General features: G+C 39.6%; 2 protein-coding genes across 2 annotated transcripts in view; one reads left to right on the top strand and one right to left on the bottom strand.

Annotated features, from left to right (window-relative positions):
- The first annotated feature begins 1,720 nt into the window (after positions 1-1,720).
- Positions 1,721-13,923, top strand: unc93a (unc-93 homolog A). The gene is made up of 8 exons (XM_041975019.1): positions 1,721-1,974; positions 3,045-3,226; positions 5,186-5,415; positions 6,690-6,815; positions 6,992-7,203; positions 8,712-8,847; positions 12,207-12,338; positions 12,533-13,923. The coding sequence occupies exons 1-8, from the start codon at positions 1,885-1,887 to the stop codon at positions 12,820-12,822; spliced, it is 1,398 nt and encodes a 465-aa protein (XP_041830953.1). The 5' UTR covers positions 1,721-1,884; the 3' UTR covers positions 12,823-13,923.
- Positions 13,924-21,168: 7,245 nt separating this feature from the next.
- Positions 21,169-27,173, bottom strand: part of ncoa1 (nuclear receptor coactivator 1) — a 57,769-nt gene continuing 51,764 nt past the window's right edge. The window contains exons 17-22 of the mRNA XM_041975018.1: positions 26,696-27,013; positions 26,342-26,443; positions 23,463-23,856; positions 23,202-23,364; positions 22,938-23,127; positions 21,169-22,854 (exon numbers count right to left, since the gene is read on the bottom strand). Of these exons, the coding sequence (XP_041830952.1) occupies positions 22,675-22,854; positions 22,938-23,127; positions 23,202-23,364; positions 23,463-23,856; positions 26,342-26,443; positions 26,696-27,013 (1,347 nt within the window). The 3' untranslated portion in view covers positions 21,169-22,674. The remainder of the gene's footprint in view (positions 22,855-22,937; positions 23,128-23,201; positions 23,365-23,462; positions 23,857-26,341; positions 26,444-26,695; positions 27,014-27,173) is intronic.

Raw genomic sequence — 27,173 nt, 5'->3', positions numbered from 1 at the left:
ATGACAGTAACCAACATCATCATAGTTGTTATCATTTTATGATACGAGCTGCTATCTTTTTAATCTGCTCTGTACTATGAGAAGATTAAGACTCTGAATGAGGTATATAATGTTGAGTCAGGACTTGCTGACAACAGGTCATTGCCATTTTCAACAATTACATTAAAAAATTCTATGATTGGTTTTAATTTAATTTGACAAAATTAAATTTATTTCATTAATCCTGACCTAAGCCCACTTCTGTAACCACCAGGCTACCGGGCCTTTTAATACTGACTGGATTTAATTAGTCAATCTAATAAAACTCAGAAAAGACATGAAAAATCAGGATAGTTAAAAAGTATGTTTTAAGACATTAATTAAAATAAGACTAACTGCTGATCTTGGGGGGGGGGGGGGGGGGGGGGGGCTTTGTCTATGCCCTGTCTCTGGTAGAAATCCTCTACCAGAGGATCTCAATATTCCTACAGGGTCATATGGTTTTAAAAGATTAGACAGATAAAAAAAAAAGTGTAAGATTAGTAATAGTAATAGTAAAACCTTAAAGAGGCACAATGTAACTTTTCTATAAATACATAAAAACAAAAGGGGTCCCAAAACTTATCTCTGTGGGACACCATATTTTACCTTGGCAAAACTAGACCTGTTAGACTAGTTAATTTAGAGGTTTATGTATAGTTTGAACATGGAAATACCCTGAAATTAAAATGTAGGATTTAAATATTAATTATAGATACAAAGGATGGCCTCAGAGCAAGCAGAAATACAATATGATATTCAAACAAACATCGATTACTCCCTGGTCCTTCATCCAATCCCAGCATGCAACACATTGCTTTACAGGCTCAAAAGCACCTTTTAACCTTTTAAAATTTATAAAGCATTGTACAATATATTCTTCATTCTTTCAGTGCTTTTTAGTCTTTGCAAGCAGTATGTTTTGGGGGGAAAGCAGGGTTCAGCTCATAGAGAGCCAGAGTTAACTACTTTCAACTGCTCTTACAAAGACATTAACTGAGAAAACTTTAAAGATAATGTGCATTGATCACCGTGTATCTCTGTATATGAACCGTGCGGCTGACTGGTGTTGTTATCTGTTGTTACCTTATTTGTAATCTGTGATGGGAAACTATTATATTGTCATTAAAGTTATTACTCAAGAAGCTTCTGCAGAAGCAAATTTAAACATCACCATCTCAAAACAGGTTTACGGAAAACTTTAAAAATGATTTATTCACAGATGCTTCAGTCTTTAAAAAAATATTAAAGGTTTAAAGAGTTTATTGCAGGTCTGAAGCATCTGAGTGTGTTTTCCTCTGAATATCGCTGATACAACACAGCAGAGTGCAGTGTCCTTGTGTTTGTGACATACCGTTAAAACAATAATAAGCTATCATGTTGTTAAAGCTGTGTTATGGCAGTCATAAAAGTAAAGTATCAGAACCTGAATGCAATATACCTTTACTCTGCCCCACTTGTCATATATGTCGAGACAATAACTGTAAATCTGAATCATAAAGGGCAAAGAGGGAAAAGAAAGCTGTGCACATATCAGAATGATGAAGGAAATGTTAACACCCAAAAACATCTTGAATGATTCAGTGAGAGAAGGGAGTTAAAGAAAAGAGGGCCTTCAAATTAGTCATACTGGGCTGTTAGAGTCCGATATGCGAGGGCTGGACTTTGTTCTCAGCTATTTCCAGTGTGAGTATATCAGACAGCCTGTTCCAGCTGACAGAAACTCCTCTGACTTTCTACTTGAGCTGTGCAGCTGCTGTTATTTGTGAGAAAGTAAAATCCACTTATCACTGCTGCTTTGTATTTTTTATTTTTTTTTAACAGTTGGGGGGCTTTGGAAGTGCTTTGGTTTTTAAAAAGTCAACCATGATCAGCCGCAACTTCAAGAATGTGTTGGTGGTCTCCATTGGGTTTCTGTCCCTGTTCACGGCTTATGGAGGCCTGCAGAGTCTGCAGGTAGGTGGAAAACAAAACTCCCTTTACAAATCCAATGTTTTCCTCAATTATCGTCCTTTAACATTTTATTTAGAGAGTTCTGTCTTTTAGAAGATGAGCAAATATAAAGGACATTTACAAAAGATTGGAAGATTCTTACCTAAGAATATGAACTAAATACAGTAAATGTTAAACTTACAATAATGATAATAATGAAAGTAAAGAAATACATTTATTGAAACTACACTTTTTAAGCATATCTCCCCTGAAAAGTGTTAACTTATATTAAACTAATTTAAGAGCGTTTTAAAATCTGTATAATAGTTACAAAGTTTGATGGACCAGTTCTATTATTTAGATATTTGTTCATTACACCATCTTTATGATTCTTTTAAATTTACTCAGAGTTCATTTGTTATTTTATTCTAACTATAAAGTATGGCATAACATGTCACTGACCTTTTCACCATATATACATCATATTGCAACTTTCTGCTGTACTGAGGTTTTAAATTGAATACAGTTAACTGCAAAGTGAAAGAAATCTTCTGAAAATATTATTTAGTGGCTTGTTTAAGTTAAAAAAAATCATGTTAAATGTGAACTTTAGAGTTGGCATTTAGGATAAAGTTAATGGGGAAAAAGTTAAAAAGTAAGAAGGAATTGAACAAAATGGAAAAATGCTTCATCCCAAATTGCCATTGCAAAGAACCACATTGTTCCACTAGTTTCAAATACAGCCTTCAAGTCAAAAAGCATTAAAACTGAGAATCAGGAAGACAAAAGAAACTTTTATATTATTTTAATAAGAAATTCCCCTTTTTTTGGTTTAAAGTAAATACATTTTTTATCATGTAGTCATGAAAGTATTTGCAAAAGTTGCTCAGCAGTGCTGCTTTGAGTATTTAGAGCAGTGTATGGACAAACTCTGGCTTTAGTTTATACTGTGATGGTTCAGACTGATGCATTTAACAGATGGCTAAAAGACAAGCTGGAAACATTTATTTTCAAATAAAACATGTCATGATCCTAATACCATGTCCCCTGATGCCAAGTAATCATGTATGCAATCAATTATCTTTCCTCTGCAGAGCAGTCTCAATGCCGAACAGGGGATGGGTGTGGCGTCTCTGAGTGTCATCTACGCCTCCATCATCATCTCCTCCATGTTCCTCCCTCCCATCATGATCAAAAATCTGGGCTGTAAATGGACGATTGTTGCTGGCATGGCCTGTTATGTGGCATACTCCTTTGGAAACCTCTACCCTGGATGGTAACCTGTCACATTTTCATGCTCATGATGGATGTTGGAGTTTTATAAGTATTATTTTAAGGAAATTTTTCTCAGGTTCTGATCAAACATCTGATGTGAATCAATGAAAATCCTGCCTAGTTTAGCATGCAGAGATTAAGAATAAGTAAAGTACAGTTCATCTGTTTTTTTACTGTGTGGTCAGTAACATTTGGAAAAACAAGACAGAAGTTTAATGAATGCATCAAACGAAATTTCTCCTTGATCAGTTTAATACAACCACATTTATAATAAAGGTTTCATTTTATTTAAATATCATCAATTCATGACTCAAGTCAACTCGAGTCCCTTTTAAAGACACAGTCCAATTTAATCCAATTGAATTAAATTTATTACAACTGTGGTAACATGAAGCCAACTCATAAAAAGTTGCTTTGTTAAGGAAACTGATGGTTGCATTAAGTTTTCTAGTTAATTTAATCCTCTGTCCTGGGGAGCAACAGTGGGGAGGAAACCTCCAGTTTGGCTCAGGTTAGGGGGTAAAGCGACTAATCTAGATCAAAACTGTGTGCAATTGTACAGATATTTTTATCTGTTCATTCATTTTCTGGGCCTCACAGTAAGAAGGTCACTGGTTTGAGCCTTGGATGGGGAGGGGTTCGAACAGTGTGTGTAGTTTGCATGTTCTCCCCTTGTATGCATAGGGTCTTCTGGAGTACTCTGGCTTCCTCTATTTGGGCAAATACATGCTTGTTAGGTAACTCTAAATTCTCCCAAGGAGTGAATGTGAGCATGAATGGTTGTTTGTCTCTCTGTTGGCCCAATGATGGACTGGTGGGATGTAAAATCCAGGGATGTCAGCGAGAGGCAGGGTACGCCCTGGATAGGAAAACTGACATACAAGTCCAGAATGCAAAATATAATAACAGTGGCATGATGGGTGTTAAATGTTAAAGCAGTACTTTTCAGAAGCGCAAACCAGGACCTCTCAGCAGTGCAAATAGTAGTAAACATTCAGAAAAAGTAATCAATGCTTCTTCCCCGCAGGAAGAATTGTATACATTTCTTCATTTTTACATTTTATAAAAGTTTTCAGATTCATATAAACCAAATATCCCATATTTTATTGTATACGTTTTTTTTTTTTATTTTTTTTTTTATTTTACAAATTTTATTGATTTACTCATTAACAGGTGAATTAAGCCTTACAAATCACAATGAATCTACAAAGTCAAAATATTTAACCATAGGTATCTGGGACAAAAAAATTACAGTATTTCACATGATTAGACTAACAAGATCTAGAAATGTTTTTTAAATGTACATACATGTACATTTCCACATGTGTGTAGTAATTCTAACCACCTGAACTAACTCACCTCATATTACAGATATGAGATAGAATAAGTTGTCCTCCTGCCTTGTAAATGATTTAATGTTAAAAATCCAACCTCATGTGGACAAATTAGGAATTGCAGTTCCTTTTACTAAAACAATTATAGTTAATGTCTTCTATAACGTTTTTACTTTTACCAAAAAGGCCAGACAGAACCCAGAGCCGTGCATTTCACACTCCTGCTGTAAACTACTCATGCATTAATTTTCCATACCCTCTTTATCCAAGTCAGGGAACTGAAGCTCATCATGCTGCCGTTAGGTGAAAGGTGAGAACCATCTGACAGGTCACCAGTCCATCAAAGGGCCAAAACAGAGACCAAGGAGACAAACATCCATGCACGCTGCCTGGGATTTGAAGATATGAAAAGTCAAATAGTTAAAAATAAATCCTAAAGACTAGAAATGTCGGTAGGACATTTTATTAGTCCACTTTTGAGATATTGAATGTAGCCGCTACCACAGCTGAATCTTCAAGGATGCTAAAAAGGAGTGTGGATTAATAATCCTTAACTTTGTTAAAAAAAAAAAAAAAGTAATAACTGTGAGGTAAAATGTTAAATTTTGATCTGCTTTCTGCTGCAGGTACACCCTCATCCCTACATCAGTGATCCTGGGTTTGGGAGGATCTCCTCTGTGGTCGGCTAAATGTACCTACCTGACCATCTCTGGGAATGTGCAGGCTGCTAAAGAGGGGAAAAAGGGTTCTGATATAATCAACCATTACTTCGGCATCTTCTTTTTCATCTTTCAGTCGTCTGCCGTGTGGGGGAACCTCATGTCATCGCTCATCTTTGGACAGGACACCGACATCAGTAGGTGTACAGAGAAAAGGAAAACTTGAGCTGTGTAGAGCAGAAGCATCCAGATTTAGATCAAAACACCCGACTCAGATTAACAGAACCTGATAACAAGCTGTGGAGGGGATTGATTTCATTTGAATTACCCGTATTGGAGCAGATCTAAAACTTGCAGAACTGCAGCCCTCAGTGACCAGTAGAGGACATCCCTGGTGTAGATTAGTTTGGCTCTCTGTTGGAAAAATAAACCCATAAGTAGTTAAGTTATTTGAGCAAAACATTGCTCAGATTTTGATTGAATTATTACAGAATCAAATGTGTTGTAAAAACATCTTGTAACAAACATCAAAATTACATCTAAAGACTTAGATGAATGCAGATTTTCCTTCATATAAATGGATATAAACTGTATATGTGACCATACAGTTATTGGACCCGTGGAGTCAGAAATGTGTTTATCTCTCTATTACTGAGAAAATCAGCCTGAAAGATCAGCAGTAAAACAAAACTATTCAGGATAAAAAAAAAGAAAAAATAGCAACAGTCAAGGGTCAGAGACAAAAACACACATTTAAAAAGAGAAAACTGTATAATGTTACATATACTGAGCTAATTATGATAAATACCAACCAAAGGAGGTCAAATGCAGATAACAAAATTAAACATAAAATCCAGTCAGCCTGTCACACTGCCTCTGCACAGCTGACTGTGTTACAGTAACCTACAGGTGTTATCATCATGACCCTCAGTTTAGAGAAGATTAAGAAAGGGTGTGTGCTGCAGATTGCCATAATGTGCTAGTTTATGGTTGTACTGCTCCTTCGAGAGATTATATGATGACGCATACTTTCTGGAAATTACAACAGTTGCACTTCCTTCAACCTTTAGGAGACCGATGACCTGCTCCAGCCTTTAAGAATAGATGTGCACTTTAATTTGTCATGGAAAAACTATATAAGGAAGTCTTTATCATCACATTATTCATCAAACTGGTCAACATTAGTGTCACTTTCCATTTAAAACTTACCTTAAATAGCCAAGTGAATACATATAAAACATCAGAAAACAACGTTCTGCAGCAGAAATCTGATCTTATTGACACATTAATGATTCAACAAATATACAGTTTCATGTTGCACCATTCTCTAATATTATTATTACTATTAAAAGGTCATTTTATCCTCCTAGAATATTGTTTATAACTTGATATCACAAATTCTGATGCAGAACCTTTGTTTTCATGAAATGTATTAATTTATCTAATGAAGCTCCTCTTTGTTTCGTGACAGGTGACATCCCAGAGGAGGTGCTGCAAACCTGCGGAGCAGCAGACTGCGGCCTTAGCGTGAACGCTACTGGTACCTCCAACAAGCCTGCACAGAGACTAGTGTGGATACTGGTCGGATGCTACATCGGTAACCTCAATTTACTGAACCTCTAATAGTTTATGAAGGTTTTAGTTAAAGTTCCGTACAGAGTATCAAGAAGACAGAGCTTCTGGTAATCTGAAATGGTTTTTTAACTGTAGAAAGAACACGTCATACTGGTGCAGAAATGTCCAGAATCGTTCTTTTTTTGTCTCTTGTGGTAGGTGTGGGTGTGCTGGCCATGCTCATCGTGGGAATATTTCTGGACAATATCGATCAGGAGCAGACGAGCCAGTTTCGTGAGAACAAGGAGCCGTTCTGCCACACATTCCTGGCCACGTTCAGGCTCCTGAAGGACTGGAGGCTTCTGGTGCTCATCCCACTCACCATGTACAGTGGATTTGAACAAAGTTTCCTGTCTGGAGAGTACACGAAGGTAAGAAGTCAGGGTGTTATATCAGTTAGATTACTGAATATTGATTCAATAATTATATATACATACAATGTCAATATATAGGCAATGTATTGATCAGTACATTTGTCATATGCTTGTCATATTATCACAAGCATCATTAATACATTCACTCACCAGCCACTTAATTAGTCCACCTTGCTTGTACTGGGTTGGACCACCTTTTTCCTTCAGAACTGGTGTTGAAAACATTCCTTAGAGATTTTGCTCTACATTGACATGACAGCATCACACAGTTGCATTTGTCGGCTACACATCCATGATGAGACTCTCCCGTTCCACCACACCCCAAAGCTGCTCTGTTGCAGGGATCACTACCTGTGGACCTCTTGTGTTTTGTAGGTTTTCACTGTCTCTGCTGCAACACACTTGGTTCAATCAATTACTCAAAGCAGCATGGACATATTGAAAACCTGCAGGACACTGGCTCAGGAGGTCTGCAGTTGGTGACCTCTGCTCTGTTGGATTTAGATCTGATGACTGTGGAGGCCATTGGGGTACAGTGAACTCGTTGTATTAAAGAAAGCCGTTGATGATTTAAGCTTTGTGTCATGGTGCATTATCCTGTTGGAAGTAGCTTCAAAAGATGCTACCTTGTGGTCATAAAGGGATGGATTTGGGCAGCAACAATACTCAGGTAGGCTGTGATGGTTAAATCAGGCCACGTTGGTACTAAGGAGCCCAAATTGTGCCAAGAAAATATCTCCTACACAATTGCACAACCAGCAATCTGAAGTGTTGATCCAAGGCAGGATGGATCCATGCTTTCATGTTTTTACCAAATTCTGAGCCTACCATCTGAATATAGCAGCTGGAATGGAGACTCGGACCAGACAAGTAGTGATTTTACATCTAACATCTGACACAAAAGCCCCAAAGTCTGCATCAAGTAAAGGGGGCGTGTCCAAATTAAGCCTGCAGCAAGGCCATATTATTTTCCTGAATATCATGTGACTGAAGACAACTGAGGCCCCGTTTTTCCTAATTCACGCGAGTGCCTCGTTATGTGGTTTTTAGATAGCTAGATTTTAATGTGTTTTATAGATTAATTTACAGCACAGTTGCATCATTATGGTTACATTTCCACAGGTACGTAGTTTACATATTGATATGACATTACTTTGCACAATTTAAAATGTTTTACCTTCCATTAAAGCCAACTGTGCAGGCATGAAACAAACAGCATCAGAGCTACAGTAGGATGAACCACTGGACAAAGAACAGCCTTGACATATTATCACCTTTAGAGCCGTCATATCTGCAGTAAGCAAACAGTTACGTATTGGCAGAAAAAAGCAACTGTAGCATTTCCTCAGGATCATATACAAACCCACCGGATCACTCCATGTTCACAGCGCACTGTCCTTTTTGCTGTTTAAACCAATATCTGGGTCTTTAAACATTTCATGAGTAACTATATAGAACTTTTATCAGGTAAATAAAAAGATGCCTCTCATGTTTTGTCTTTGCAGAACTATGTGACTTGTGCTTTGGGGATCCACTTTGTTGGTTTTGTGATGATGTGTTTTGGAGCGTCCAATTCCCTTTCTTCTTTTCTGTTTGGGAGAATTGCTCGGTACACTGGGAGAGCTCCACTCTTCCTCCTCGGTAAGATCTCTTAACAGTTCAGTGTTTTCTCATTGCTTAATCGTACAAAAAGTATGCACAACTTTTAATGAACAACAAATTTCCAGCAATATGAAAGATCATTGTGCCTGCACCACCCGTGCATTCATTAATCTTCTCTAGTCAACAGCAAACTATGGATAATGAGTTTATCTGACAAAGTTTATAAGAAAAAAGTCACAATTTCTTGGTAAAATATGAAAGTTATTTTGTGTTTATGGGTGTCAATTCACTGCTAATATCCTTTCACCCATCAACTTCCTGCCAGCTCGTTTGGACACGTCCTCCAGCTTGTCTGGCCATTTCCTCCAGTTCATCCAGGAGGATCCTGAAGCGTTCCCATGCTTACCGAGAAAGTAGTTCCCAGAAGACAAAGAAACTCAAATCCAAACAAGCCCAACAAAAGGGCTATAATAGTGCTTGAGTTTTAACAAACAATTCTAAGGCCTAAGGCTGCCCTGCCCTGAATGATTGTCTAAAGTGAACCTAAATAGTGGAGATAGACAGCAGATGAATGAGCCAATCACAGGCGGGTGATGACACGGTTAGCCAATCGCGGACGAGTTATGGCACAGCCAGGTAGTTGCTGTTGAGTTCCAGACAGCCGGCCAATCACCTAGTTTCAACTAAACACAGTAATTTAAATACATTCACAAAAGGCCAAGGCCTGGGGCTGGAACAGCTGCATCCGGATCTTCCCCCTAGTTGGACGTGCCTTAAAGACCTCACCAGGGAGATAACTCCAGGAGGCATCCTAACCAGATGTCATCGCGCCCCCCTTAATAACGTTACACAGATGTACTGTGATTAAATAGTCTTTCTGAGACCCCCAGTTTATGTATATACTGACAGGAAAACTGGCAAAAGGGGCAGTGATTTACTGAAATGTGCACAAAGAAAGTTTTATTCCTCTAAAGCAGTGTTTTTTTAATCCTGGTCCCTGTGGACCCCTAACCTGCATGTTTTAGAGATTTCCACACTTTAACACACCTCACTCAAATGAATAGCTCATTAGCAGGTTTGCAAGGACCTTGACGAGCAGTTCAGTTAATCTGAATAAGGTGTGCTGGAGTTGGAATGAACTAAAACATGCAGGGCAGTGGCCCCCGAGGACCAGGATTGAGAAACACTGCTCTACACAGTCTGGACCCTCTTAGACAAGCTGTCTGCTGGAATAGTTGTCCAGGCTTCTTTAGATGTTTCTGCTCTTTGTTCTGTACTCTGTCCACAAAATCCTATACAGCCTCAATAATATTAGGTCCTGGCTCTGGGGAGGATTTTTCACTGATTTTCAGTCCAGTTCTTGTGTCATGTGGCAGATTTCAGCTTTTTCTCCCAGTTTCCCTTCCTTAAGAATAGTTTCTTGACATCCATTGTTCCATAGAGACCATTTCTGATGATGCTTCAGCAGTCCGAAATGACGATAGACCGATAAACTGGAGGTCCAGATTAATTTCTGAGGTCATTGCTGGATTTAATCCTATTTCTTGGGGATGTCTCTTTTATATCCTGTTCACCTGCCGTTGATGGTTTTCAAGGTCTGACACTTCCTATTTTTTCCTTCATTTGTCCAGTTCCCTCAAATATTTTAAGGACACACTGAACACCAGGCTGAGATATGCCAAGTTTTCCTCTAATCCCCTTTTTCATTCACAAATACTGTCTGTCAAAATCTGCCAAGCTCAGGATTCAGCATAGAGGCAACTAGACCAGGTATCCTATATGCTGGTCCTCGTGGGCCTGTGTCCTCCAGGTTGTAGATGTTTGCCTGCTGCAACATATCTGACTCAAATCAATAGCTAATTAGGCTTGTGCAGAGCTTGACATCAAGACTCAAATCTGAGTCTGAATCAGGTGTGTTGCAGCAGGGAAACTTCTAATACCTGCAGGACACCGGCCCTCAAGGACCAGGACTGAGGATCCCTGAACAAGACAATGGGAAGAAATTATGTGTCTTTGCAAAATAAAACGTTTATAAAGATAAAACGTATATATAATTTCCTTCTTAGTTATCTGTTATGTGGACGTAACACTGGTTAATCCCTTGAGTTAGGAAGACTTAATGATTCAAAGATCAGTGTTAAGTGGCTTAAACTAAAAACTCATTCTGAATTCAATCACGTACAAATTCTGGACTGAGGAGTGAAAAAGGAAAAAGGAACTATTGCTCAAAACCACTTTAAAACATAACAAAATCTAAGTGCTCAGGCGGTAGAGCAGGTCGTCCAATGATCGGAAGGTCGGCGGTTCGATTCCCGCTCCCGCAGTCATCTGTCGTTGTGTCCTTGGGCAAGACACTTAACCCTCCTTGCCTCCAGTGTTGGCATCGCTGGTGTATGAATGTGTGGATGAATGTTCGGTGATGGTCGGAGAGGCCGTAGGCGCAGAATGGCAGCCACGTTTCCGTCAGCTTGCCCCAGGGCAGCTGTGGCTACACACGTAGCTTACCATCACCAGGTATGAGTGAGGAGTGGATGAATTAATGGATTCACACAATGTAAAGCGCTTTGGGTGCCTTGAAAAGCGCTATATAAATCTAATCCATTATTATTATTATTATTATTAAAATACTTTAAAGATTTAGGCTATGTCTGCACAGCACCAATGCCGGTTCAGGTGTGAAAACGGTGGCAAAAACTAAGAGAAAGGCTTCACCATCCCCCATGAAACCCCTGTAGTACATGCTACAAGGCTGTGGGGGCTCTATAATGATTAAAGAGTAACACTCCAAAGGCTCACTGCATTGTAGGAAATTCACATTGGAAGAAGAGAGGAGAAGATGGCTGAGGATTCACTGGGAGGCAAAAGAGAAACATTTGTTTGGACCGAAGAAGAAGTCGAGCTTGTCACGGAACACAGACGATAGAATGACCAATGATCAATAAAAACTGGAATCTACAGGCTAAAGTTTGGACTTTTTTTTAAATGTAAAAGAGTTACCAGCTAAATGCTCTAACCCAGCTCCTTCATACCGTCTCCTTCTATATTTTACATACTGGTTAGCCACGTCTATAACCTTTTGTCATCACCTTCTAACATTAATTAAAATTATGTATAAAATGATTATGCATTTCTTTATTTTATATAGCACTTTATCAGATATATAAAGGCAACCCAAAGTGTTTTACAGACTATAAAAGAGAAAGATAAGATTTAACAACTAAAGCAATTGAAATAAAAAACTTAAAAACTAAACAAATTTTTAAAAACTGACAATTATAAAAGTAACAAAAACTAAATAGTGATAAAAGCTAAAAGATCCATATTTACCATGGTTTCCATGGCGCAGTCCTCCTGTAAAATGGCCATTATTTGATGATTATTTATGTTTTTATTTTCAGCCGCCTTGACCAACCTCTCATGCATAATAGCTCTTTTGTACTGGAGGCCTCATCCCGACGAGTTGCCCGTCTTCTTTGTGTTTCCTGCTCTGTGGGGTATGGCTGATGCTATCTGGCAAACTCAAACTAATGGTAAGAAAACCTTGTGAGCTCATTAACAGTATGCTACTGTAGAAAGAGCAGGTACGTGGAAAAAATCTGGGATATTATTTGTTTTAATACTAACACACTAAAAAAATGGAGATGTCACGTTTCTTGACAATCATTAAGCACCATAAAAAACAAGTTTTATTACCTGTTTGTGACATTTAACCTCTCTCTTGCAGCTCTTTATGGTGTCCTCTTCCCAAAGGACAAAGAAGCAGCCTTTGCCAACTACCGGATGTGGGAGTCACTTGGCTTTGTCATCGCCTTTGCCTACAGCACATTTATTTGCCTCGAGTACAAACTTTACATCCTTGTGTCAGTTCTTGTGCTGACGATGATAACTTACCCAATTGTGGAGTATAATGAGCACAAAAATCCCACAAAGCCCATAGAAGAAGCACAATACAAAAGTCACAAAGAAGCCATCGAAACAAATGGAGACAATTTCATGACCCAAACACGACTGTAGATAAGTGCCTTTTGGTTTGTTTCTAAAGCCTTTTCTGTCTCAGCTACGTTATGTCCAAGTTGTCAGGCAACAGATACTGAATGTTCAGAACAACCTTGAAAAAGTCCTCCAGTTGGAAACAAGTTGGCGAAAAGGGTCATTCTGGAGACCTCACCGGAACTATCCAAATTAAAACCTCTGATTTATTCTGCTTTATTTGGTCAAAGCTGGCCTTTGCAGAGCTAATCTTCACATGTTGTACTAGGATCTGATGGTTTCAAGCAACAGCTGTGTCCAATTTATCCTGAAAGTGTGTTTTTATTCAAGCCTGAAACTTTATCACTTGTGCTCTGTGCCGTCATGATTTATCCTTCACCACAGTAACACATATCTTAACAAATCTCCTTTTACTATGACTCCAAAAGTCTTCAGATAGACCTTGTGGCGGCAGAGAAATAAATGTTAAAGGAATGGTTTTAAAGCATCATCGGACACTTGTTTTCACTTTAAATGCTGTAACATAAGCTGATGTATGATATGCTTCTACAAAAAGAAAACACCAGAAGATACTGAGACTGGCTCTGCAGCTTCTGAGTGAAGCTTTTTCTCTCTCTCTCTTCTTTCCTGCAGGAGCTTTGTTAGTGGAATAGATCCTGTACAGGCAAAACTGGGACTTAAGTAAATAAACTAAATAAATGTACTTTTTTTTTTATTGTGAATATTCTTGGACAACCTTCAGGAGACATTCTTTTAAATTCTATGAAGCTTTATTTTTATTGTAAATCCTGCAGAAACGTTCCTGTAGCAAACAAAACTCCCCGTTTTATTGCCTCCTTTTTTTCATTAAAAATGTTGTTTGACTTACTCAAACTATAACCTTTTATTTGTTACTCTGCTGTAAAGTTCAAATATATTTGCATCATGTTTATCATCAGATTAAATTTACAGAATAAAATTTTTCATTGACGTGTGAACGCACTAATATCAACCTCCCTTACGTTACTGCCAGTGGTCATCTGCGCATGCTCCATGTCTTCTTCTCAGTGTGGTGCATATCTGTAGAAGTGTTGCAGCGCCACTTACAGGCCTGTTATTGGTACTACAGCGTTTTAACTGGAATTACTGTATGTGGACACACATCTTTATGGAAAAGCTTCCATCTGTATTAAAAACTTATTTTTTCAACTAAATAATTTAATTTGTGTGTGGCTGTGGGCTTTGATCCCAAACACTAAGGTGGCTAACCATAATCATCCCCAAATCCCTGACTGGTTTTCTCAGGTAGCTCAAATCTGACCAAACAAAAAAGCACTCAAACACAAAGACCCCATCCAACTGCCACCATAGATGTGAAAACAGCACTTATCCCAGAGAACATAATTTTCCACAACAGAAGGGGGATGGTATATAAAATCTTGCACAAATTTCTGTTTGGTTGATTATTTTTTTGCATTTTAATACTAATTGGTGTTTTATTATAGCTACGGTAATAAATGTTTGCACAGGTAGAAATTCTTTGCTCAAATGTCAGAGCCCTTAAACAATCACACCAGTCAGTCCTTGTAGAAAACACTTAATAAAGTTAAATATGCTACAGTTCATTTAAAATTAGGGGTGATCCTACCAGGGAAAGTCTTTCACAATGTGTCCACCACTGCAGCCCCTCACTAAAACCATCTCACTTGACACCACATCACCTCCCTCCACAGACAAGTCAAAATCCTGCAGACCTATAAAAATAATAATTAAAAAGGAAAAAGAGTTCACTTAACTCACATGGCCAGCCACCTATCTTACTGTCTTGGTCTCCACCAGCCCACCATCTCTTCCAAAAAAAAGTGCCACAGTTCTGACTGGAGGCTCAGACTGGGCCTGCCTTTCCTCCCAGCTTCATCTCCTCCTCATGCCTTCCTCATCTGTTAATTGCCACACCTGTCTCTGTTCAGCCCCTCCCTACCACAAAGGGCTCAGGTAAGCTCCAACCAGTCACATTCATTGTTGGAAGGAAAACCTGATTAGTCACCTTCACAATGAAGTAGGATCATAGTTCTGTGGAAAGAGCAACACACAACGGGTTCAACCTTGAAGCAGATGGGCTACAGCTAGAGCTGGGCGGTCCAAAATATCAATATAATCAATACCAAGGCGAGTATCTGTACTGATCGATACCGTGACATCGATATTTTTCTTACAGAGCACTTTGGGGGTAAAAAGTCAAAGAATGTGAATGAGAACCAACTAATAGTAGGTTTTGCTTTTGTTTAGTTAATTTGCACTCTTAATTTGTTCTCAAACTGTTGTGTGTGATAAAAGGGAATAACAGTTATTTTATTATTTTATCTCGATTTTTTAAAAAGGCTTAAATTTTAATTTTTTTAGTTCTGCCATTCAGTTTGTTAATAAATGTTTTATGTGACAACAATCTTTATACTGTTTGATTATGAATATAATAATCATCAATAATTAAAGTATCGGTATTGGTGATTTTTAACATGGATTTACTTGCTATCGGATTGATACCAAAATTTGCAGCATTGCCCAGGCCTAGCTGGGTCACATATGGTGTCACTCCTGTTCATTGTGCTCTTCTGTGACTTTAAAATGAATCATGGAAGGTCCTGGTAATTTCCATGACTATGAAGGAGGTTGTATAGTGAAGATTTTAGTCCTCCTATAACAGGCCTACTCAATTTGGTCCTACAAGACCCGCAATCCAGCAGGTTTCCCACGAATCCCTGCTCCAACACAGCTGACTCAAATCAAAGAGTCATTGTGCAGAACTTGGTAGGCTGTTAGAGCCATTTAATTTGATTCAGGCGTTTAAGCAGGAATATATGAAAACCTGCTGGATTGCTGCCCTCGCAGGACCGAAATCAGTAACCCTGTCCTATCATATATTATTTGGGGGTCCTTTCTTTCTGGGTCCTCATTATGTTTCTAAGGTGAATTAGGGGTCTATCTCTTGCTTCTCCTTACATTGTTTGGTGTCAATATCGACATCATATGGCTTCTTGAGATATTTACCTGTGCAGTGTCTCTTATTCACACATCTGTAAGAAGAGTCAGATTCACTTGTTTAGCTTCTACTTTTGCACATTTTCTCATCTGACATCACTTGATGAATTCCCAGATGAATTGGGCTACTATCCTCTGGTTTTCTACCATTTATATTTACTTCTGTGTTCCAGGTGTGCAGCAACGGTGTGAAGCTATCGTGTCGTTTCCAACACCTTGTTGAATCTATGACACCAAAAGTTAAGACAGTTCTGACTGTAAAAGAGGGTCCAACCCGGTACTAGTAACTTCATCAGGGTAATAAATAAACTCCAGAACAACAAGCTGCATTTCAAATGGTGCTTTTTATTGCAATGTGATGCATTCCCACATTCATAGATGTTATAGATTTGTTAGTCAAAGCATCATTTCCTCAAGGTTGGCATCCTCACCTTGGAAAAAAAGCAGAGGGATCAAATGCACGAGGTGTTTGTGTTTTTGAGTGTAGTAGAGAAGTGTGTGTGTTTGTGTGTGTAAACTTGAGCAGCCACGAACAAATGAATGAACAAACCTCCGAGTTTAGACTTCCAGTAGATGAAAATAAAAAGAGTTTTGTTTGTCTGTTAGCCTACAGGGCTCTCACTCCCCGCAGGGACTGGACCCGGCCTGAGACTGATTGTCTACAACATTCCAAAGAAAAGGTAGATTTCTTTATATTCACGTTACACACCTGAACAGAGGGGGTAGAGGGGCATTAAAAGAGCGAGAGGGGGGAAATAAAAAATAAAACATGCATAAAATTCTCCCAGATGAACATTGTCACTCATATTGTCTTGTAATAGCTGCTCCGATGCCTCTTTAAAAAACTGGACAAAAATGAGTAAAATGTATAATATATATATATATTTATATATATTTATATTAATTTGTACAAGGGAGAAAGTGGAACCTTGGTCTTTTTTTCTCAAAATCTCCAGAAAAAGCATCACCACCCAAACCCTCATAAACAAAAAACACAAACTGATGTAAATACTAAGCCTTCTTTTAAAAAAATATGAACCATAACCAGCCTCAGTCCCGATAAGGCAACACTTATAATACTTGACAACTGATGCTGTGACTGTCACAAGGAGAGATTAGTCTGAACACCTGTATTAGGAATGAGTGGGAGGTAAAGACTGTGGAGAGTCTCAGTGGTGCAAAAGAATAGAAAAACGATACCGTTTCGGATCAACGACGAGCAAAAAACTGCAGTAACACAGTCGGTGTGTTGTCACGGACATCAGTGCACAACTGTTTCTAAAAAAAAAATAAGAGGTTAAAACACACAAACACACTTGGTTAACAGAAAGAGAGGAAAGCGAAACGTCGACGACAGAGCAGGAATGTTCTGAAAGTTCAAGCAGAAGGAGGTTTTTAAATTTTTTTTAACAGCGCAGAGAAGACGGAGGGGATGTCACCTGAAGATTAGCAAAGTATGCTGACGAACGACACAGATTACATCAAGAAAGAAACACGTACAATTAATTTATCCGTCATTTGGATGATGGGTATCCACTCCCACCAAGTTCTCCTTTAAGATCCCGACTACATCTGGACATTTTCTCTGTACATTCAGGGGACGTTTCTCCAAATGATCCGATTGAGACGGTTTCTGATGGCCTTTTAACTCCAAGTGGATCCGATGATAAAGTGCAAACTTAGATTGTATTTGCAAATTCCTGGGATAATCTGATTAATCTTCTACGTGTGTAAAAAAGTCATTTATACAGTAAAGTTTTTTTAAAAAGGTGAAAAAAGAATTTTTTTAAAAAACCCTGGTTAACAAGGTTATTGTTGTTAAACAGCAAAGGAGCAACCTTCACTGCAGAAAGTATAGTTATATACACGAGGCACCTCAAGTTTGGTATAAAGTATTCAGGTAATGTGAAATTGAAAGGTGAGAGGTCATCAGAGTACTCCCACTGCAGGGGCTTTTTGTGAAGAAACTAGAAGTATTTCTAAATGAATGACTTGCTCCAGTGTTAATCCTACATACATGTTGAGGAAATGCTTGTTTCAGTAAGGTGCATAGCTAACGGTTGCAATGTTTCCTTTTTTTTTTCCTTTTTGATTTTTCTTGTAAACAAGTGATAGCACTTCAGGCTCAAAAGACCTCATTGGCAAAAGTCTAAACTGACCAAACTTTGGGACATCACAGGGATTGCTGCTGATAGGCCACTTTGAAAGACAGACAGTGTTAAGACAAAAACAAAAATATAACCAGGCAGGAACATGCAGAACGACGCCGAGAGAGAAACTACAAAGAGGCGCTACATTATGTCTTGTCCAGTGATGAGGTTTGCATATGATATCTGTCAAACATGTTGAAGCTTTGGTCATTTACTACTGAGAAAAAGAAAAAGGCTACATCAGACAGATGAGAAAAAAGAAAAAGAAGTGAAACTAGTCCACTCATGCACAACCAGGCAATGCTTCTCCATAAAACCAAGGCTCCACTCTCCCAGATCTGCTTAAACTTCTGACAACAGAAAATTAAATAATATGGCCTTTGTTTATGTTTCTTTTTTTTTCTTTTTTTTAAATTAACCCGTACAAAAAAAGCCAGTCCACACTGCTTCTCTCAATAAAATCACATTCAGCAGTCGCTTTAAAAACCATTCTCTGGCATAGTTATCTGAAACACCCACAGGTACTGTGCAGGGTCGAAAAAGAGTCAAAGAAGAATCAAAACAGGACATCTTCCACTTTTCCATCTTAGAGAACACCAGATATACAGTATTAATCACTTACACACATACATACGCACTCACCTGTAGACATACATACATACATCATCATCAGAAAAATAAAAAAAAAGTAGAAAAATCAAAACATAAAAACATGACGGAGGCGAGTAGTTATTTACCACAAACTCGGAGCACTACTTTTTTGTTGATTCTGAACATATACATATTCACATTTCTCTGTTATATATACACACATCATGTTACCGTCATGAAAGAAACGCTCTAAATGAGTCTAACCTGGTACCTGTTAGCTGTGGTGATGAAGGAGGGACGCCGTTTCCACTGAATGGCTGTTGCATAAAAACATCTCACAAATGGACCGGGTGTATTTGGCATGTCATTTTACTCGTGTTTGCAGGATAAGCTGCTGAGTTTCTCCATTTATCAGGGTTGTAGTAGGAAAAAATGAAAAACAACTTCCATTGGAATGCCTATTCAATGCAGAAAAGCGAAAGGAGGAAGAGGAAGGTGGGGCAAGGGGTCAATACTGTATGAGTGGAACCGTCCCAGCAGGCCTTAACGGGTAGTTTCCTCCACTCTGCTGCAGCGTCGCAGTACTGCTGTGTTCACACTGAAAACACTGGTTTCTGGAAAATGTATAACACGAATTAAATGACTGCAAAATAGAAGTAAATTTAAGGTCATATGGTTTATAAAAATCCAATTAAAGGTCACTGATGTCAAATTGTTGCAGTGAGTCGAGTAAGGAATCGTTTCAGACTAAAATTTCCCCTTTAGTTGATGCAGAACTTGCCTCTTCTGTAAATCTGAGTGGTTTGTGCATCATTTCAAAGGGAACAGATGTGGCACAAGTCTCAAAAATTCAGTTTTATAACCTCCTGATGATTAAATGGTTGAAACTTTCAGCAACTTTTGCAGAATTTACAAGAAACCGTTTCTGTTTTTTTAATGGTTTAAGCCACTAAGTGAAGAATAACAACAAAACTCTGCAGGTCTGAGTGAGTTTTTGCCAAATTTCTCTCTATTATATCTAAATAATAATAACAACAATAATCCCATAATTATGTGAAAACATCACTTTGTCTTCTGTGAAAATAGTCTGAGTGGAGATGCTTCTCTTCAGGATGAATCCCGTGAGGTAGTTGAGTTTAAGCATGAGTAGCGGGTTCTGTTGAAAGCAACAGGCTTTAGAGTTTTAATTATTACACCTTCGCTGTGAACTAGACTGCATCTGAACAAACTGGAGGTGAAGAATCTTCCGTCATATTAGATCTCTGAGGCGTAGTTCAAAAGGGCACTTCTGGTCGGTTTGCTAAACACCGGAATTCCTGTTCTGCTGCCTCGACCTGTTTAGTTTGTGACACAGAATCTGACTTTTGTGTTTTAAAGGGTTAGTTTGGAGGATTAACTCTTTGAGGTTAAAAAAAAAATTTGTTTTAATGGAAGGCTCCTGTCACCTCCGACTCCAAGGCCATGATGCTGACAGGTTTTTCTTAAAACTCCAATCAAAGGGGCCGTTTACAGTGTGAAAACATGGTTAGAGGGGATCAGATAGGCGCCATTTATGCCATTTCTGGGCTGCTGTTTGAGCAAAGTGGTTCTCACCTCATGCAGCATTGTTGGAGGAGCTGGTGGGTGGAATGTAGACCTTGCATACTATCCCTCTTTACTGTTGCATACGGTAAAGTATCCGTAAAAACACAGGAAAGCCCTATTCCGAGCAATGACTTGGGTAGCCCAAAAGCTCATTTTTACCAGGAGGTGGCGAGATCTGAATGCAAAACCCTCGTCACCGATTCCACTCGGAAGAGAAACAAGAACCCGAGAACAGGGACTGAAACCGGACTTATTCGATCTGGGAACGACTGATTTTCATGTAGCAGGAGGGGGAAAAAAAAAGCTAAAATGTAGTTTGGTACAGTCGAAACCTTTAAAATTAATTTGAATTTTATGTATTAACATGTCTAGAGATTTTGTGTACTTTAGCAATAATTTAGTCTTCTAATATTTTGAGGCAACATCTCAGCAGAGTTTAATCATTTTCATGTTTCTGTGCATGAGAAATTTTTTGTTTTTGAAGAGAGGTCGCTGAGAGAGACAGTGTCTGACTGGGCAACAGTAGTCAACAGAAAACTGTACGTGTGTGTGTAGCCAGTGGAGTGAAGTCTTCATCGGGGGAACTAGAGGCAAAAAACAAAAACAAAACCAGAAAACAAATGACAATCCTCAGAGGGAACTCTGGTAAAAGGTATGCCGGAGGTGAGGAGGAAACAAAGGAATTCATGTTTCCTTTCTTCTTTGTGACTCAACCCTTTTCCCTGTTTTGATTAAAATCCATGACAGCTTTAAATTAATCATCCATCAAATCATTGTTAGGAACTTCTAATTTTAAAGCCTCTACTTAAATGTCATTATATAGGAACAAGAACCGAAAGCGTCTCGTTTGCAGCCGCAGCAAAACGAAGCTCAAGGTATTATTATCATTTTCATACAATGGTTACAAACATGTACTGTCTGAAAACCTTTTCTCAAAGTATCGTCCACACATAAGATTTTAAAATAAAAAAAGAGGGGGAAACAAGAAAAGATGGCTGACTAGCTCCCTGGTTATGAGAAAAAAAGAAGCGTGGATGCTCAGAGCGTTGGCCAGAAGGAGGGAGGGTCTAGCTATAGTTTAGAAAAATTTAAATTGGTGAATTTACTTTCACATTTTGGAAGATAGAATAACTTCCTGCTCCACTGCAACATGTATTATGCCATAATATAACAAAAAAATTATCTCCTTGGTAACTTTAAGAAAAACTAACAAAAGAAAAATGGATTGAATCACATTAAATGTAGTTTTGATGCTTTGAGTAATCAATTAATTACAATTTCTTTTTTCTTAAGGAAAGCAGTTACAACAAAAGAGTGAGCTCATCCCAAAGTCTTTGTCCATCCGTGCTGTACAATACTACCCGCCTGCATGGTGCACATGGCAAACAACACTGATAGGCCGAGAGATAGCATGAAGATACAGAGAGAGAGAGAGAGAGCCCATCAGGGCTCTGTATTCACAGCTGCTGAGGTGAGGGTAAAATGTGACGGACAGACAGTTAAATAATCATAACAGTCTTTCTTTATACTTTGACAAAAATAAAAATAAAACTTCCTCCCGGAGAGGAGAAAGACAATTAAGTTCCAAACTGAGCAGCATCCCATCTGTCTCCCATCCATCCATCAATACCATCCATTCTGGTTGTTGTCCAAGCTTGTTTTGAAGATCATGAAGATGATGATGATGATGATGACGGTGAGAGCAGAAGATTTTCCAACTAAAACAATTCAAATAAACCCCTCAAAAATAACAGAAGACGCAATAGAATATGTAGAAGAAGAAGCAGAGCTTGGGAAGAACTCACACTTCCACCAGGCACTGTGGCCAACAGAGAGAACCAGTAACAGAACCAGCTGATACTGGGCTTCTATCCCACAATGCTGCAGAGGTCTGAAACCTTAACATTCCCACATCGCTGAGAAACAGGTAGAGGAGGACAAAAAAAACAAACACCCAAAACAAAAACAAAAGCCAGAGGTGCTGCAGTGTGGGATACCCCCACATCCTGCAGCACATGCTCCAAGATACTGCTGTTGCAATGGCCTGACAAACCCCCCCCAAAAACAACAAAAACAAACAAACAAAGGAGGTCGGCCCTGATTTAACAGTGACGACAACTTGGCAAATTTACAATGACGTCGCAGTTGTGTTCTTGGGTCAGGAAGCAGGAAGTAGGTCACCAAGGAATGAGCAGCAAGACAACACTGCCTTTAATAGGCTGAGGCAGACAGACAGGTTGTCAGACAGATTAGACAGGCAGGTTTAAATACACTGCTGCTCCTTCTGACTTTCTTTAAGTACTGGGCGGTAAAACAACCGGCCCTGAATCCCTCTGCAAAGAAGTGGTTAGGCTGCGTAGCTCCACTGACAGCCACACCTCTCTGAGCTTACTCTGTGGCCATCCAAACAAACATCCATCCATTCATCCGATAAAAGGTGAGACAGAGACAGCAATGGGTCCGGTGCGCCGAACTCCAAGGTGGCGTAGAAGTGAGGAGTAGAGGGAGCAGGAGAGCTGACGGGGTGGAGGTGTCACTCGGTGAGGAGCTGCTGGAGGAGGCTCTTCTGCTGGGCCTGGTTGTTCTGAGAGCCCTGCGTTCCCGGGCCCTTCTGGGTGGTCGTGACTCCGATGGAGCCTTGGTTCAGGTAGGAGTCGCTGCCAACGAGGTTCACTGTGCACTGGACGTCTGCAAACACCTGAACCTGCTGCACCTGCAGGAACGGGAGGTTATGTGAAGTCTGCGGCCAAATTTCTACAAAGATGGACGAGCTGCAGCTGCATGCAAAAAACTCACCTGCTGCTCGCTGCACACCGAACCCGCGTTGTTGAGGTTGCTGTTGCTCATGCTGACCGTCTGCCCTATGGGAGGCAATGATCCGACGCCGCCCGAACCTCCAGCCATGGACACGGTGATACTCATGTTGTTGTAAACTCCCTGCTGGCCAAACGGCTGCCCTGCGCTCTGCCCTGACTGACTGAACAGACTGCAGCACAGAGAAGATGCTTAGAACTGCTCTCAGGTCTCGTTTAAATAAACATCCCATGCAATCTGCCTCACCTGTCCATGCCTGTTTGTTGCCAGCTCTTCATGTCTGGTGACTGGTAGCCAGGAGGTGGGGTCTGCTGAAGCAGAGGATTCTGGGAGGTGGAGTTTTGAGGTGATAACAATGGGCTGGTCGGGCTCATCTCAGGAGGAAATGATGAGTCTTGTTGGACCACAGCTGTAGAAAAACAAACGGTTTGAAAAGAAGCTCAGAAAACACCAACCTGAACCTGAAAAAACGTAAATTAATGAGACTCAAGACAAAAATTAACTCACTGGACCCTCCAAACTGCTGGAACAGGCCCTGCTGCAATGAGGAGTTGACGGTGTTGTTGAACTGGCCCTGCACGCCACCCATCAGTGTCTGGTTGTTCAGAGGAACTCGGATGGACAGCTTGCTGTCCAGAGGGCCCCCAGAGACGGGGCTGAAGTGACTTGGTGAGGTAGGGGTGTTTCCCGTCATGGGGTTGTACCCTGGTGGGAAGTTGAACGGCTGCTGAGACGTTGTTGGTGGTCCTTTCGGGACCCTGGCCGTCCCGGTTGGAGCGCCTGCCATGTTCTGTCTCATCAGCATGACCTTCTGCTGGAAAAGTTGGCGTTGGCGCTGCCGGTGCTGGATGCTGTAGAGTTCCCTCTGACGCTGGGCCAGCATCTGAGCATTCAGTGGAGGCTGCCAGGGGCAAGGGTGTAACACAGAACATGTTCAGAGGAAACGTGCAAAACATGACAGAGAAAAAAAACAGGAATGTTTGCATGTAAGACCAGTTTAACAAACATCTGTCCATCTAAAAAAATACAAGCTCTGTTTTCACTCCTGTAGCTGCTATACTGCAAATATTGTCTCTTTAACAAAGAGAAGCTTAAAATAAATGAATTAAATTGAATTAAAAACACAATATAACTGCAAGAGGTGAGCATTTCTTTATGCATTGCTAAGAAAACAGAAAATAGGTGCATTAATCGACTGGCACATGGATGGAAAGCCAGCATATACAGTTCTAGTAAGCTTCAAAGTCAGTCACTCAAAAATGTTTCAAAACTTTTGCTTTTTGTTCTCTTCTCTGTCCAGATCGTCCCCAAACTGCTTCAGTTATGTTGAAGACCTGCTCTGGGGAAGATCCATCCCTCCATTAGACCTGTTGCCACTGATTTTCAGCCTCAGCCTTTTCTCCCCGTTTCCTTTTCTTAAAGCCTCATGTATGCGCTTGTTTAATTTTCATACAGATGAAGCATTCTGTCTGTCTTCTGTTTTCAGAGAGCTTGCAGATGCATATCCAGACAACGGAGCAGTACCACCACATGCCACGGGGGCAGTGTTGCGCAGTGTAGCTGTCGTGCAACCAGTAAAAGGAACAAGAAGAAGCATGCCATGTCTGCTGTCGCACTCTGGAGTGAACTCTGCACTGCTCTCTAGTGGATGTATCACTTTTAGATCCTGTTCATCTGCTGCAGATATATATATATTAGTGCTGGGCAACGATTAAAATTTTTAATCGCGATTAATCGCATTGTTATGTGCAAAATGTCTCTTTCTTTTAAAAGAAGGCCTACGGCTATATAAAGAAAATGCAGTAAATTTTGGTTTACAAACACACATCAGGGGTGTTCAACCTGCAATTCTGGACCTTCCACAATGCCTCTAAATACGTGGCTAAAATATTGTTTTAAAATCTATCTTTCTTGTCATTAGCTTGGAAACCAGGGACTTTTTTTTCTTTTACATCATTTTCCACAAATATCTACATTCCTTAGCAGAAAGTCTGTCTATCCTCTTTTTATAAAGGTTTTATGTTTTTCTTTATTTTAAAACCTAAAAATGGAAATAAAAATGTGGTTCTTCAAAAATAACAAACATCCTATGGTGGCTCTTCATTAAAATATATATTAAGTTGCCTTTTTAAAAAGGTCTCATATTGCGGCTCTAAGGGAGTTTTATTTAGCTGGCTGAGGGAAAAATGGCTCTTTGGATTGGAAAGACTGCAGACCCCTGCACTAAACAAACAGATTTAGCAGCAGTTTTCTCTTTAAACAGCAACAGTTAAAATATTTCTTCATATATATTTATAAAATCAAATATTTATGACAAAGAAGGATAAAATGTTCAGGATTTACTAACTAAAAGGTAAAAAGTCAGCAGGATGAATTTAAAGCTGTGAAGCTGCTTCCTTCTAAACACAGAAGGAACAATATGTGATGAATATCAGCATCAGGTGAACAGACAGAAAGCAGGATTAGAATCTCACAGCTTCTAGATGGTGAGGAGAGAGAAATATTCATAATATGCACAATAACTTCCATCCATGCACCTTCAGTGCTTCATTATCCAGATTTCTGGCCTATAAATTCTCTAAACTTTAATTTTTAGCTTGACTGCACCTGCAGCCTCCGCTACCTGGAGTTAAGGGGTTAAAATCTCGTTTTCAGGTGTAGCGTCAGGTCTGTAGATGTAACTATAGCGTTTTGTTAACGGGCGATTAACGTGTTAACGAGCCCAGCACTAATATATATATATATATATATATATAGTTCTGAAAGTTCTTTTTTCGTCCAGTTTCCTCAGACGTTTTAAGGACACACTGCACATCCTGCTGAGATTTGCCAAGAGAAAACAGCTCTTTGTGAGTCACGTATTGCTGGAATATTCCTATTTTTTATGTGTTATTTTGGGTATTTTTTGTTGGTGCAACTAAATCAGAACAAATTATTTATTTTTTTACATCTAAAACAAAGCTTTCTGTTATGTGTCGACACACCACTTGCTTTAGGAGTCTTTTATGCTTAAATGATTTCTAGGTCAAACACATAACCCTTAAAATGCTCCAAGTACAAGATCTGGACTGAAAATAACTGAAAAAGCAGCAGGTGTCCAGAGAGGAACTTTTAAAGGCCTTCAAAACTCAGCACCACTTTAAAAGAAGGAGACTGGCTGCGTCGAAATGAGGGGTGAACTGAGAGCTGAAAAGTACTGTAGGCTGAACAACAATATTCATTAATGTGGAATGGATTTATGAAAATCATTGTCAGGAGTACTGAGGTAACTGTGGTTATTAGAATTTCACAATAAAGCAGCTTCAAGAGATATTTCAGCAATATAGGTAAATCCATGTAAATAGTGAGGGTACGGGCCAAGTTTTAATGGTGCTGCTGTGACTTACTTGTGAGGGGATCTGGGGTTGCTGGACCCCCTGCTGAATCCCCAGGTTGACTTGCTGGGCTCCTCCTGGAAATGGATTCATGGCTGCCAGCCTGTTCTGGATCTGAAGAGGAAAAAAAAAACACATTTATCAGGCAGCTGTTGATGGATGATAATGTCGACAATAAATAATTACAGAGACAAATATTAGCAGGGAGGTGGAGGTGAAAGAGTCTTCCACGAGCTTTTTAAATCAATATTAGCTAAATTAAACCAGAAAATTCTTAATCATGATTCAGTCTACTGTGGAGAACAATAAAACAGTACTCTGAAGTAGCGCGAGTGTTCCTGTCTTTCATCTACATCATCCTCTTACCTGCTGTGGCCCCTGCAGTCTCTGCTGCAGCTGCAGGCGTAGTTGGTTGGGTGGCAGCCTGGGCTGGGTGGCCATCCCCTGCGGCCTGGTCATCCCCGGCCTCAACCCCATGTTTGCGTTCCCGCCTGGGAAAGACCCCCGAGGGGCTCCAAACCCCAAACCCTGTGGCCCCACCGTGGCCAGTTCTGGAGGAAACTGAGCTTGTGGAGTTGGTGTAAACTGGGGAGGGTAAGTGGAGAGCTTAGGGTCCAGGGAAACTGGGGTGGCAGAGGGCTGCTGGAGTGGGAAACTTTGAGGCAAAGGGTCGAAGCAGCCACCCTAGAAAGAAGGAGATAAATAATTTGGACATGGAGACAAAAATGATGTTTTTCTGTGTGTTGCTGTTGTCTTGATTAAATACTTTAATTCTGGAGTTAATTAATTATTTATTTATATTAAATATGCACAGACTAAGTCTAAAGTCTGAAAAAACTGTTTT

The sequence above is a fragment of the Melanotaenia boesemani genome, chromosome 22, assembly GCF_017639745.1.
Source record: "Melanotaenia boesemani isolate fMelBoe1 chromosome 22, fMelBoe1.pri, whole genome shotgun sequence".
Classification (NCBI taxonomy): Eukaryota; Metazoa; Chordata; class Actinopteri; order Atheriniformes; family Melanotaeniidae; genus Melanotaenia; species Melanotaenia boesemani.
Note: the sequence above shows the minus strand (reverse complement) of the source record. Positions and strands in the feature narration are given on the sequence as shown.

Excerpts from the sequence above, each read along its gene's own strand:
- unc93a (XM_041975019.1), top strand. The coding sequence starts at position 1,885 with ATGATCAGCCGCAACTTCAAGAATGTGTTGGTGGTCTCCATTGGGTTT. Across the intron at positions 6,816-6,991 it reads ACTGGTCGGATGCTACATCG|GTGTGGGTGTGCTGGCCATG; the intron begins GTAACCTCAATT and ends CTCTTGTGGTAG. Across the intron at positions 7,204-8,711 it reads TGTCTGGAGAGTACACGAAG|AACTATGTGACTTGTGCTTT; the intron begins GTAAGAAGTCAG and ends TTGTCTTTGCAG.